At 45.6% G+C, this 14,979-nt stretch overlaps 1 protein-coding gene across 2 annotated transcripts in view; it reads right to left on the bottom strand.

Annotated features, from left to right (window-relative positions):
* The window catches only part of COL24A1 (collagen type XXIV alpha 1 chain), a 253,935-nt gene extending 239,922 nt beyond the window's left edge, over window positions 1-14,013 (bottom strand). The window contains exon 1 of one of the 2 annotated variants that reach the window (XM_038412721.2): window positions 13,477-14,013. In XM_038412721.2, coding sequence (XP_038268649.1) covers window positions 13,477-13,532 — 56 coding nt within the window. In that variant the 5' untranslated portion in view covers window positions 13,533-14,013. The remainder of the gene's footprint in view (window positions 1-13,476) is intronic. The other variant, XM_038412722.2, reaches the window with a different exon arrangement.
* Between the last annotated feature and the right edge of the window lie 966 nt (window positions 14,014-14,979).

The following is a 14,979-nucleotide window of genomic DNA, read 5'->3' as shown; positions in this document are numbered from 1 at the left end:
TCCACACAGCAGTGATTCTCAAGAGCTCATTCTTCCAATATAGTCCTTCCTGAAGACACAAATGTTCACGGCAGCTGAAACCACCCTGTCTGAGTCCCCTGGCAACTGACGTTCTGAAGACAAACACCTGTTGTAGATGCTATGAGGCAGGAGGGCGTTTTATAGACCCAACAAGTAGAATTCATCAAAGGTGTTTTGTCTTTAAAAGATACTTTTAAAAAATACTGCAGGTGGTAACATCTTTGTTGTTCTTTTTTGGCTGACTGAGCAAGTGACACTGACATCACCCAGGAACCACCCTCTCTACCATTACTGATATATTAGGCTAAATATTCTATTAACTGTATAATATTTCAGATGCTTAGGAAAAAATAGCATTATTTACAAAATGAAACTAGGTATAGCTACACTGCTAGGATATGCCATTATGATGCAATCTGTCACAAATCAAAGGAAAGTTTTCACTGTATAAGGTTTGCACAGAGTTCTTAAGAAGGTTAGCCTCAAACTGTCAAACTAGATAAGTGGCCTTATTTTCAAAGGAAGTCAGGGTCTTATTTAGGTATCTTCATATGGATTTACTGTAGGTGCCTACATTTAGGCACCTAAGCCATGGAAAGAAGTTCATAGACAAGAAGTCTGGGTAACCACAGGTTTGTAACCTTAATTGCTGCCTACAACTAAAAGTATAAATACATGCAGTTTTTTAAAAGAGATATGCATATATAATAGGTGAGATTTTCGAAGGTGTTCATTGTTGATCTAACTGCTTTCACTGAAATCACTGGAAATTTTACCACTGATTTAAATGGCAGCAGAATGAGATCAACATTCAAAATCCCATCCTATAAGTGTGAGTCAAAGTGCATATATCTTTATCTATTTCTTTACACACCCATGCAGTACACATTTATATTTTAAAATAGCTATTCAATTTTTTGGCTCTGCTTTTCCTGCTTTCTTTCATTGCTGATGGAATTGCTGTAGTTCTTCTTGCCTTTACAACAAGAAATGCCTTTTGCAAGCATTTTTAGCTGCCATTCACCAGCAAAAACCATTGGCTGACATCTGAAACCCAGGTGATGCAATGGGTTTGCATTTTAGGCTTTCATTTCTGGAGACCTGAATCCAAATCCTAATGTAATGTCACAAGTGAATGTGAGCACATACTAATCCCCATTCACACATAGCATACAACTTGCACTGTGTGACTTCATCAGTGAGATGCTCAAAGCTAGAGCAAGAAAGATATTGAAGGTCAGATTTTAGCTGCTGTAACAAACATACCTATATATGGAAGCGTGTATTGTACCTGTCACAGTGTGCATGGCTCAACCTCAACCCATTGCTATTAGTGACTTTCATAAGCACCAAATTGACTCCCAAATGAACAAAAACAAACAAAATAATCCCCAAAATTTCATTAACAGGCAGGGGTAGCCCTAGACTAGCTGCCAGCAACTGGTGTCCTAGATGAACCATTCAATCAGCGCCCCCACCGCAAACCCCCAGGGCAGATCTAGGCTGAGGTTTTTGGTAAACTGGGAAACATTTTCCCCCTTTTTTCCTTTTAATGTTTTTAAAGCGCTTTTTTTTAAAAACAGAGACTTAATTATTTGGTTTGTCCATCCGTCCATCTGTCCAACCAATGTTTCTGAGATCAGATACAACAGAGACACGAAATTTTCAGAATAGATTTGTACACAACAGCTAGATGATATTTCAGTCTGATTTCAAATAAAAATGCATTCAAATGTTAATTATAATTTTTATTATTACAAATCCAAAATCGTACATTTCGCTATCCTGCTTTAACTGCCATTATCACCACATCCAATATAGAAAGAAATAAGAAAACTCTTCAATGAACTTTAACCTGTGTTTACAAAACACGCTGAATAAAAAACACTCTGTGCTCTTAAAACATGACTTTTCTTGCTTTAAGTTTTGAAAATTCATTCACTAGTTCTTTTAGATCCAATTCCCAGCTATTTCATGCTGTATTGACATTGTGGCAAGTCCAACAAGTCTCTCTTGCACCATTGTTGAATGCAGATATGTTTTTATCAATTTTAACTTTGAGAAGCTACGTTCCCCACTAGTTACAGAAACTGGCAAAGTTAAAAGAATAGCATAGAGCTATAAAAATGTTTGGAAAACTGAGTTTATTTTCACAAACAAACTTAAGTACTTCTTCAGGAGTGGAATGTTTCTTAAGTCGTCTCGAAAAAGCCTGAAGCTCACTACATAAATCTGTAGCATCAATGTCTTTTGAATTTTCATGAGTCAATGCCAACTCCAGTTTTATACAAAAGTATCTTATCTGTTTTGCTGTTTTCTTTTGCAAGCTGTGGATATCATATAGAAAGCCAAATACTGACTCTAGCTGCTACATCTGTTGAAATCTTTTGTCAACCAAGTGAATAGCAGTATCAAGGACTGCGAAGTAGAAATTCACTTTGAACCTTTGTTTTGGGTTCTGAATGGGTGTGTCTCATCCTTCATACAAAAACTGCTGGATTTTTTGCCGAATGCGAACTGGCTCTGGTTCAAATTCTGTTGGAAAGTCTATTTCTTCAGTGAGGTCGAGAGAATCTATCAGTGTTCTTTCAAACCCTTCATCACTTCTGAATTCCTCCAGAATATTTTTAGTTTGCTGCCGTTTTTGAATAGCAGAATGTATGTTCAAGTTCTTTTCCTGAAGCTGCTTACTAGCGAAGTTAATCTTAAAAAGGATAGCATACCACAAAATGAGTGAAGTCACAAATTTGAACTTGGAAAGGCCATTTGCAAGAGCTTCTGCATCTGAACGTGCCATATTGCCAGATGATCCAGTAAAGATAGTATCATCAGAAATTTCAGTTAGAGCATCATAAATGTTTTCAAGTTCATAGGGAAGAGGCTTCAAAGCATCAGTGTGACTCTCCCATCTTGTCTGACTAAGTAGTTTCACAGTTACAGAATTCACATGGCGAGTCAGAATCTCCCAACGGTGTGTTGAGCCTGAGAAAAGCACATAAACATGTTGCACCAGGTCAAAGAAACTGCTTGCCTCCAAACAGCATCTAGCAGTGTCACTGACAACCAAATTCAGAGAATGTGCACTACAAGAAATGAAAAAGGCCCTAGGATTGATTTCCATCATTCTCCTTTGCACACCATTGTCTTTACCCTTCATATTACTCCCATTATCATAGCCGGCCACGTAAGTTTTCAATAGATAATGACATTGTTTCAAGTTCTTGTAGAATAGTTTCAGTTATAAATGTTCCAGTCGTCTCCTTCAGTGGTACGAAACTCAAAAAATGTTTATGAGCACTTCAACATTATCTTCATCTGCAGACCTTTCCATAGCCACAAAATGAATGATCATCGTCATTTGTTCAACATGACTCACATCTGGAGTACAATCCACTATTATTGAAAAGTATTTTGCAGAATGGGCAGCTTCTACTGTTTTCTTTTTAATGACATTTTCTAGGATTTGAATCAGTTCATTCTGCATATTTTTTCCTAAGTAATGAACCTGTGTTTCATGATCAGTTATTTTATGTAGATGCTCCTTCATAAATGGATCAAACAAAGCTAGGTATTCAACAAATTTTAAAAAGTTTCCATTACTTGGCGTGTATAATTTTTCATTTCTACCACAGCCATGGAATGCCAAATTTTGCCCACCAAGAATCCTCACTAAAGCAATCAGATGCTCTAATATTTGTTGCCAATATTTCTTCTTTTTTCTTGGTCACATGTAAATTTTCTTCATTGATAGTTTTTCCTTTTTTCAATCATAATTCAAGTTCTTTCCAATTTTGAAAACATTCCAAATGTTCTGTACTTCTTTCATGTGAAGAGAGAATTGAAGATATGTTTTTCCAGTCCTTTGAACCATTTTCAGTAAGTGATGTACCAACTGCTTGATTTCTAAACAACTTGCAGCAAAAGCAAAACACAGAGTCCTTCACTGAATATTGTAACCAGTTTCAATGAATTTCTTCCCCATTAATAAGTTTCCTCTTGTAATGCTGACCAGAGAATTTTCTTTTATTTCCATCCTTAGGGAAGGGAAATTCATGAACTTGTTAGGTCCATGTTCCACGAGAATTTCCCGCACATCTGGGCCATGAAGCTGGGTCCCCATACTGTAACTTGTTTGTAACTTCCTTATCCTTTCTTCCTTCTACTTCATTTACTTCAATTTCTGCATGTGTCTCTGAAGGTGCATAAATTTGTTCCACTTCCATATCAGTCTGATGCTATGAGCTGCCTTCATCTAGAAGTAAGTTTCCATCATCTTGAGTTTCCAAACTTTTTTTTGGATGGGAGCTAACCTCCTCTCCAAGTTAAATTCCTTCATCTGGATGCTGTAAACTGCTTCCATCTTTATTTGGATTAAAGAGAAGATATTTCAGGAAGTATCCCTGCTGTTTTGCTTGGTCCTTTTCCTTCTCAGTCTTTCGTTTATGATACTCAGCTCCTGAGGGTTCCTTTTTCCTCTTTCTGCCATGGGGCATTTGAATATTGTTATGTACTGTGCTCCCGACTGCAAGCATGATAGCGTTAAGGATGGCTGTCACACCCACCACATGGTTGGTGATTTAAACCACATTGCAGCCATCCCAGCACGTCTTTTCACTGCTTAAAGGTTCAATGACTAGTGACATACACTCACTTACCTATTAAAACACTTAGTTACAGCGTTTACACAGACACGAAATGACCTTTTTCAACGTTATAACCCAACACTGGTTGTTTGGAAAGTAATCCCCTTCCTCACGGTTACCTGCCTGGAATGTGACATCATCACTTTCATAGTCTAGTAAGCGTTAATGCTGTTACTTTTCTCTTATGGACCGTATTTTTTACATGTGAACCAGTTATAACAAAGAAAAGTTCATAATTATACAGCCTGATAATAACGCTAAAGTTTAATAATGCTTTAAGATACTCACATTTTGGATGTATAATGCTGAAAGACGTTATTCTTTATTCTTTGGCACCAAGAAACATAATTTTTCACAGTATTTGCTCGATTCTTAACCATCTACCCACAACATGTGTTAAAATGACTGTTTGACATGTATCAACTCGTGATATCTCTGCTCTACATGAATTTCTGGCTATGCAACCTTGATGTATATTCGAGTTAGGTGTCACTAGCATTGCAGCTCTTGCTGCTGGCAGATGTGTTTCATTGTGGCTGAGTTATTACTTATCAAAATTGCAGAGTGGGTCATCTTGACCCTATGTTGCAAATTGAAAAAAAAATAGCTAAAAGATTATTTATTTTTGCAGTAAATAAAAGTTTTGACATATTAATAAATTCTCAGAAATGTAGAGAAATGAATTAATATTCATATTCCCTCTGTATGTGCATGGGAATTGAAATAATGATATCTTTGATATTTTATTTGTGTTTTTTTCATCTTTTTCATTTTTTTTAAATTTGATTTTTTTCCCCTCAAATTTGGCACCCCATTTAACTTGGCACCCAAAGCAACCGCTTAGTTCGCCTATACGGACAAGCTGCCCCTGAATATACTTTTAGGATGTTCCCCTGTCCGCCACCTGGGAATACACGCCTGATGGGAGTTGGTTGCACATACATATTATATTTATATTAGTCATTTTTTTATCCAATGGTTTTAAAGCATCTGTTGTGAGATTTCAGCTTCAGACCTACAAAACAGGACAATATGTTTTTGTAGGAGAGAAGCATTTTCTGTTTTAATTGATAAGTATACTTACCTCCCTTAAAACATGTTAAAGTATTATTAAAATTCATTCATTACAGACTTCACTTTATCATTTTGCTCCAACTTTAAGCTCTCATCACATTACATACATTATGAACACAAATCTTAGCATAATACTAAATCTTAACAGACTTCCCACACATCCTTTCCAACCATCAGCATGGCTTCCATCTTAACTTCCTTCTTCAGCTCCAGCTCAATCCCCTGAGAGAGTAGGTAAGTGTTTCAGTGCATTATGAAGGTCGTCAAATCCAGGCTCCGATCAACTAAGCAGAGAGTGCATTAGTGAACCAATAGACTTTTCACAGTCACCTCTTGGCTATTATACCCAGTTCAACAGGGGGCTATTAGCTTGAGTGCCTGGAACAATAGCTATAATATGAGGAAAGAGACTTACAAGGTGATAAGAAAAGGAGTACTTGTGGCACCTTAGAGACTAACAAATTTATTAGAGCATAAGCTTTCGTGAGCTACAGCTCACTTCATCGGATGCATTACAAGGTGATGGGACTCAAACCATTTGGGGCTTTATAGGTTGAAATCAACACCTTAGACTTCACCAAGAAATAATTTCTTAACAAGTGTAGATCATGGATCACAGAAGTAATATGCTCCCAGGGTGAAACACTGCTTGCTTAACAAGCAGATCAGCATGTTCTGCACTATCACAATCCAATCATGAGATGACAAAAGCATGGATTCCCATAGTGATGTCCACACTGGAGAGAAAAGGACTCAACATTCTTGCCAAGCACAGAGGAGAAAAAAGCATTTTTGGAAATTGCTGTTATTTGAGTAAACAGAAGCAGTTAGGGATCCAGCAAGATTCTTGTGTTGTGAACCTTAAACAAGCTGCAGACGCATCTCACTGATCCAGATGTGCTGATATATTTTTCTCGTTTTTGTTTCAGTTGTTTTTCTCAGCCCACAAGCATTATCTCAATGTTATCATGATTGGTGTCTCAGTCAGCTAGCCCTGGTCTATTTCCCAATTTTCATTAGACACCTGGTAAGTCATTCCATCACATCAGACTGGTCCAATGAAATGAAGTTTGACAGTTGGGTTTCTTCAGCGTATTGAACATATTGCAACCCATACATCCTCAGTAACTACCCTTGTGGACCAATCTCCATGTTAAACAAGAGGGGAAACAGAATGTGAGACCTGGCATCTGCCAACTACCATCTCTGAGATCTCTCCAAAGAAAGAAGCAAAGCTTCTCAAGTGCAACCTCATTGCATTATGCTAGCTTCTTCAGGCAACTCGATGGCACCTTGTGGTCAGTGATGTTGAGGGCATCTTATAGATTGAAAAGAACCAACAAGGGCACCTGATCTTCATTCATTGCTATATGATCAATTATCATGACTTCTGCAGTTTCCATATTATAACAAGCCTAGAATCAACTGACTGGGGCTAAACACACACCCAACATGGATGGAGTGATCCAAACCTCCACAATCTCTTTCCACCTCAGACTGCTATATCCCCAGTTCACAGCAGTATTGCCTCCCAGAGTCCAATGGAACTGGTGTGGTTCCATTGCACAGCAAAGAATAGGGGGCAGAATAACTGGAACTTTTGCAGGAAACCCACACTTCTACATGCTGCAAAGAATAGCTCCACACAGATTGATTGCACTGCAAGTGCAGAGAGAGAATGGGCAGCAGGCCAGGGATGAGATGAGGCCAGTGTACCATTCCTCTCCTCTCTGAGGAAGAGTGCTGCAACAGAACACCACAAGGGCTACTGCAGCAGTGGCCTGAGAGAAGTTCTGCTACTCCACCATGGATTTGGAGGAAAGATGCCTCCCTCCCCAGCGCTTGCACAACTCCCCTATGAATACCCAAGTTACTCAGGCTGTGCATTGTGAATAGGATTTGTCATAAGGTAACACATGTAACATGTACCTAGAACTTTTTTTTTTAATGTTGACAACATTTGGAATAAAACAACAGAGGAAAATAAAAGAAAATAAGTTTCTACAAATGTTTTGTGAATTTTTTACCGGATTCTTTTTTATTTTAATCAGTTCTGCTATCCACAGTATCTTAAATACTTCCATTTGTACTACCAAAGGAAAGCCTTTCATTAAAGTATTCCTCTATATCCTCCTCTTTACAAATAAATTTAGGGGTTTTTTTCATTTTATAGACAGTGATACCAATGTAAGATTTAAATAAAACAACAATTCAGGACTTGCAGCTAATCAAATGCAAAAAGTCAGTAAATAAAAGTATTATAGGGTTATATGGTTCACATTTAAGAATTAAAGGTTTTGTCAATTGAATTCAAAGGGAGGTTGGAAGTGCAAGGAATACACAATCAGGTACATTACTGCATACCCTGCACAGAGAACACTGGAGCCATATTTGACTGAACAGCATCCCCTCAAATTATGCTTTCGAGATGGCAAAAAATGGTGTACTTTCTATGAGGCCTTTGCTTGCTTAACACAAACACTCCATTATGCCAGAAGGTGCTTATTCTCTCTACTTGCTCAGCTAACTTGGGGACAAAATACCCTAACTGTACTCATGCAAGTAAACTCACTGGAGTCAATGGAACTATTTCTGAGAGTAAGCAAGACTCAGCCCAAAATTATTTCTGTGTGTAAGGCAAGCAGGATCTGGCTCTTGAATTACACTTAGTTCTCCCAAACATTAGACGGTATTCATCTGCCCGTTGTTTCTAATTGAGATAAACCCTCCTCAATACAAACATTCTCTCTCACACTCTCTCTCTCTCTCATTGCCCTTTAAGAAAACACAACTATCTTGGATAAATATGTCATGATGTTTAAACCCTGCCAAGCGGAGCTTCCTATAATACGTTTCTCCCTGGCTGGCTACATACATAAAGTTTATTAATGGATGGGTTGCTACTGATTCTGACACAAGGCTATTGGGCAGGGGAAGACAGCTCCCTTGCCAGGAATGTGCAAACCAACCCCAGTGTCCCAGCAGCAGCAGCCTCCCAAGAAGCCAAACTCCTTCCCTGCTGCTACTTTCATGTTGCTGTGTTACACAAATGTATGAGATTTTTCAAACTCTTCCATCCCATTTCACATTGTTCAGATTTTTCCCCATCTGGACCCAATTTGCAAAGCCCTGAATTACCCATGAATCCATCTGAGGGCTGAATGCAGGGCTTGGGAAGGGGATCTGGAGGAGCAATTTGGTCAGTTAGTAAGAAATAGTGGGCAGCAGTTCTAAGCCAGTGACCGGAATACAGGGACCCCTCATGCTTAAACAGCTGTCAGGAGTAGATCTTAAAGTGACAGAATACAGAGCAGGATCTTTACTTCATCTTAAACCCAGAGACAATCCTGTACTACCCAGTGTGTCTGGACTTTTAAAAAACAAAAGTAATTTAAACCACAATTATTATTATTATTATATTATTATTTGCATTAGTGTAGCGCTCAAACTAGCTGAACACCACAAGTTTTGGACACAATTAGGTAAACTTCAGTTTGTGCTGTTGTACTACTTTAACAAAAGCATTTGCATTTATCTAGCATTAAGATCCCTCTACAATCCCGCAGTAAAAAATCTGTTACCTTAGATTTAAGGTTGCTAAAGGGGAAATCTGACCAACGCAATCACTAAAGATCAAGAAGATCCTGAATCCTGAATTAAGGCAATTTACATTCATATGCCTTAATAACTAAACATCACTCAAAGATCCCTCACCTCCACAACAAACTCCCTGGCACTTGCAACATATAACTAGTCACAGTGTACACACCAAATGCCTTCACTGCTCACTCAGACTTACAAGCAACCTTAACTCTGACCACAACTAGGTTAACACATAAACTTGACAGATTATGTGCTCTGGTAAAGTCTATAATGTTATTTTTATATGAAAAAGTATGAAATCATAAAGTTGTATGTTTTAGTGCTGAATACAGGAATTTGATGCGTGCACAGTGGTAGTTATATGTTGCAAATGCAAGTGAAGTTGTGGAATTAAGCAGGCATTACAAGATAGGTTACCTGACCTCATGATCTTCTTGATTTTCAGTAATTCAGAAACCTAAGCTGTAAGCAAAGGTTTTTGTTTGCTAGTGAGAATTTTCCAGGTTTTTAATAAATACTATATATGTCAACTCTGATAGTTTTCACACAGCAAGCTGTCGTCATTGACAGGCAGCAACCACCTCAGAGCCACAATCCATACACACCCTCTTGGACCCTTTCATACAGCCCAGATTGCCTCCAGGCTCCCCACCCCACACAACTTCACTGTCCCCCACAGGCCCCAGCCTTTCAATCCTGATAATATATAACCCCGTCCAGGCTGGGCTTCCCACTGAAAAGCAGAATGTGGTAGGGTATTAGGAGGGTATAGGGAGGGGCAGGTAGTGTGGATGGATTGTGCACGGAAAAGGGCATGAGGCTGGGGGGGTATAGGCGCTGGAGGGGATAGGGAGGGGCAGGTAGTGTGGATGGATTGTGCACGGAAAAGGGCATGAGGCTGGGGGGGGGGTATAGGCGCTGGAGGGGATAGGGAGGGGCAGGTAGTGTGGATGGATTGTGCACGGAAAGGGGCATGAGGCTGGGGGGTATAGGCGCTGGAGGGGATAGGGAGGGGCAGGTAGTGTGGATGGATTGTGCACGGAAAGGGGCATGAGGCTGGGGGTATAGGCGCTGGAGGGGATAGGGAGGGGCAGGTAGTGTGGATGGATTGTGCACGGAAAGGGGCATGAGGCTGGGGGGTATAGGCGCTGGAGGGGATAGGGAGGGGCAGGTAGTGTGGATGGATTGTGCACGGAAAGGGGCATGAGGCTGGGGGTATAGGCGCTGGAGGGGATAGGGAGGGGCAGGTAGTGTGGATGGATTGTGCACGGAAAGGGGCATGAGGCTGGGGGGGTATAGGCGCTGGAGGGGACAGCTGGGCAAGGGAGGATGGAGAGAGCATACAGGAAAGCAGGCATGGACAGGGGCATCGGGATAATCTGTTGGGGTTACGGGAGTGGCTGCTGGGAAGGGCACAACGGAGGTGGGGGGATTTGGGCTGTGCAGGTGGAGAAGCGGGCTTGAGATGAGGAGCTGGGAGAGCAGAGTTTAGAGGAACTGTGCAATGACAAACCACAGGGGGCTCATCAAAGAGCTCAGCGCCAGGGAACCACGGATTTCTCCGCTTCCCCCACCACGCTCCCCACAGCGCCCTGCTCCCCCTCGGTGCTGCTCACCCCGCGCTGGGGTCCCCTTTATGCTGCCGCACGCTGAGTGGCCAAGGGAGCTAGGGGGAGCAGGGCTGTGGGGGGACCGAGCCCGCGGGGCAGGGTCTGTGCAGGGGGAGCCCCACGCCGCTGAGCCACCAGCGCGGCCTGGGAGGGCTCGGCGGTGCTCCAAGGCAGCGGGGCCGGGGAGCTGAACGGGTGCCTGCACCGGCCGCCAGCAAAGCAAGGACTCCACACTCACAGCCCTGGGGGCCCTGCGCGCCCCACTCAGCCCGCTTCCGCCATCCATTCCCGCGGCGCCTTCCAAAGGCTCCCCCCCACCCCCCAATACCTCTCCCCAGCCCCGCTATGGCCCCCGGCAGGTGAGCCAGGGAGCAGCAGCACCATGCTCCGCCGCGTCTCCGCCTGACCTCTTCCAGGCCCGCGCACTCCTCCCCCGGCGCCCCCTCGTCCCCCCACCATGCCTGCCGCCCGGCCCCTCCGCTCCCCCGGGCCCCGCAGAGCCGGGGGCAGCAGCAGCGAACGCACCTGCTTTCCCCTGCGGCACTCAAGGGGCTCCTAGCGGACACGGGGGGGGGCTCAGTGTGAGGCCCCCCCCCCCCCGGTGTGCGCTGGTGCTGGAGCGACGGGTGCTGAAGTCGTGGTTTCCACCGGCAGCACCCCCACTATCAAACCCGTCCCAGCCCCCTGCCTGTCCAGCTCGGCTGGCCCGGGCATGAGTGTGAAAGGGAGCTCGGACTCCGCGGTGACTGGGTCTCCGGGCAGTGGGACATTTCCAAGGAGGGCTCGCCGACGCCGCGTCTGTCACAGCCGGTGCACGCTTTGGGCTACACGTGTGTCAGCAAAGCGCACTGGCTCCTAGAGAGCGAGCCTGCCAAATCCGGGGCCTGCCTGCCATCGCCGGGCTGGGGAACGGGCATTTCACCCCCTGCCGTGCCCGTGCGGCTCCCTGGGCCGGCAACGACCAGCCCCGCCAAAGTGTTTCTTTATAGAAACGAGGCCAGCAGACGCTTCCGTACGAAACGAACGAGCGGGCGGCTCGGTGGGACGCGGATCCGTTGCGAAGGAGACACGGAGCGAAGTCAAACTGTGCCCGGCCCGGAGTGATCAGATCGGATTCATTGCCTTGATCTCAACCCCTCCTTACGTGTTTAAACAACACAAAGTTGTGTTTATAACGCACACTTCCCGGCCAGGCCTCTGCCCCCCCCCCAACCTCCACCCCCAACGCCGAACTCCCCCCTCTGACCCCGTCTCCTCCTGCCCGTTCTTCGGAGAGACTGTCACTAAGATGCACCAGAAGAAAGCACTTGTACCTATGTTTTGCCACCCGGGCCTCTGGCATCGTTTGCATGTAAACATGTGGGAGGGGGGAAGCCTCCTATATGGGCTGCCGTCCCTCCCCATACACGTATTCGAGGGCGTCCTTGCGACCCCCGTCTCGCGGCGGCGAACTGCTGATCTGGGAGCTTTCCGCCCCCCAGCTCTTCGCCAGGAGGCTGCAGGCGTCACAAAGGCTATTACGAACTGATTCGTTTCTGCAGACTCTTTAAATAGCCACTAGCCCGAGTAATCAGTCTTAGCCTGAACAGGCGAGGGGGGGGGGAGGGGGCTGCAGCTAAGGATGAGCAGCTCCCCCTACAAGTCCGTAGGAAAAAAGCTACTTGAGCACATCCTCGAGTCTAAAAATAACGCCAGGGTCTGCCCTACCGGGGAGGAAAGCAAAATACCACTTCCCCTTAGTTCCCTCACATTATTGCCCTCTCTCCATCAGCAGCAGTTCACCAGTGAGTGACAACAAAATCAGCCACAGCGGTCTCCCGGGCCCCAGAGGCAAAGCCCGTCTGTCCCTGCGGGGTTCACAGCCCCAGCAGCAGCTCCCGCACTATTGTTGGGACCTCGGGAGGAGAAGGAAGCTGCGGCCAAACACACGCACTCAGTCATCTCTTTATCAACCCCTTGCCCCAACCTCCTCGCTTCATACCTCAGGAAAGCCCATTAACTGCTACCCAACATTACTAGGCTCACCCGAGACACGCTAGCACCGTTCATCCGCCTCCCACCCTGGGGAACGCACAATTCTTCCCTCCAGTGGAGAAATCTCAAGCCCAGGAGCTGGCAGGTCGGGGGTTTTGTTTTGGTTTTGGTTTTGTTTCTAAGATAAGTGGATCTCGTCACTCATTTCGGAAGGGGGAGGGAGACCTGAAAGTCGCTAAGTCCGCGAAGCCTGTTTTAGCCGGGAGTGGGAAAAGTGCCAATAAACTTTTCCTTCTGCGCGGCTTGATTGCTTTAACATAAACCGTCTGTAGACCCGCGGGCAACAGGCCTTTTAAACGGGGCATTTTACAAATTGCACAGACACGGGGAACGCGTAGCTCCAAAATAAACCGCCTGCCCCGCTCACAGACACTGACAAGACGTACGCGGTGTGTGCCGCGAACGATCACCTTCCCCCCCCCCGCCGAACACACACACACACACACACACACACACACACACACACGCTTGACTGCTGGGCTCTTACTTACGTTTTTGCTGTGGGAGAGATGCTTCCACTCCTTGTCCTTTTTGCTCCTAAATGCATTTGTCTGCATTTGTCCGAGCAGCGAAGATCTAACCGAAAACAGAAGCCAGCTCCAAACCGCTCAAGGTTCAGGTACTGTCCATGAAATCACCCCAGAGCAGAAGTCCCTTCCGAGCTCTTGGCAAGCCCTAGTGCGTCCCCCGCATGGTGGAGGGGCGTGACTTGGGGTTTCACTCGCAAGGGAGTCAGGGAGAGGATGGCATCAGTATAAACAAGAGCGGAGCGCTCGGCTTCACACGTGGTTCACAGCCAGGAGCCTTTGCAAGTCCAGCGGAGCCCTGCATTGGACTCGACGATCCGCTGCGGGGATGGGGCGGGCCGGGAGGGGACGGGCAGGAGAAATCCTTGGCCGCGGTGAAGAAACAGTGCCCAGGTTGCCAGCGCCTTTGCAAAGCGCCCGAGGTGTCCAGCGGCGATGCACTGGCGTGCAGCGTTGAGCGCAGCCTGCCTCTGGCTGGGGAGCAGAGCCGCCAGCCGACCCCAGGCAAACCCTCCCCACCCGCGCTCGGTGTTGAATTTCACCGCTCCCCGATTACATCATCAAACCCGCCTCGCCCCCGCCCGCCCGGGCCGAGCCGCGCAGAGCCCCGCAGAGCGCGCGCCTGGCCCGAGGCTGGGCGCACCCGGCCTCGGGGTTCCCGCCTGGGCGGGGAGCTGCCGCCGCCGCCGCCGCCGCCCCGCTGGGCCGCAGCCCTGTCGGCGAGTTCTAGCAGCCGCCTGCTGCATCGGCTGTCCTGGGAGCCCCGCACCTCTTGGAGGGCCAGAAGCGCCGCGCAGCCTTTGTGATCCTTTCTCGCACGCGTCTATCCGGAGGTGGCCTCCTGAAGCATCTTCTCTGTCCCTGCTCCCGCCTTCCTTCTCGCCCTCTGCTTTTTCTCCCCAGACGCTTCCTTTCCCCTCGGCTCCTTCTCCTCCCTGCTCTCGCACCCGAAGCCTCTCTCGGGGGGCAGATTTAGCTCTACACCGAGGTAAATGAGAGTAAGGCCAATGAAGTAATGAAGAGCCCTTCTGCTTTACATCCAAGTCCATGGGAGCGGAAGGTAGCCGGGATAACAGCAGTGTACTTCCCTTTCTTGTCATGGGCCTGCTCCAGCTCCCACCGACTGAAGCCCCTGGCTAAACTCCGCTGTCCTGCTCCATGACAGCCTCACTTACCTACAGCCTTGTCACCTTATATTTACTCATTCAATAAAGAGACATTGCTAAGTCTCCTTTTCATTATACAATGACTCCTTCTTTCTAAATATGACCAATCTAATAAAGAGGAGAGGTTTGGTTTCATTTTGTTTTTTGGAGCAAATCAATGACACCAGAATTTTTCAGAGTCCTTACCCCGATCTGCTTGTTTGCATGTAACCCAAACGGATTAGCAGTGGTGCACTCAGGCTAAGAATGAACGGGATGGAGACATAAAACTGACAAATGTATTTAATAAACCTAAATGGTT

This window comes from Dermochelys coriacea, chromosome 8 (genome assembly GCF_009764565.3).
Source record: "Dermochelys coriacea isolate rDerCor1 chromosome 8, rDerCor1.pri.v4, whole genome shotgun sequence".
In the NCBI taxonomy this organism is placed as follows: domain Eukaryota; kingdom Metazoa; phylum Chordata; order Testudines; family Dermochelyidae; genus Dermochelys; species Dermochelys coriacea.
Note: the sequence above shows the minus strand (reverse complement) of the source record. Positions and strands in the feature narration are given on the sequence as shown.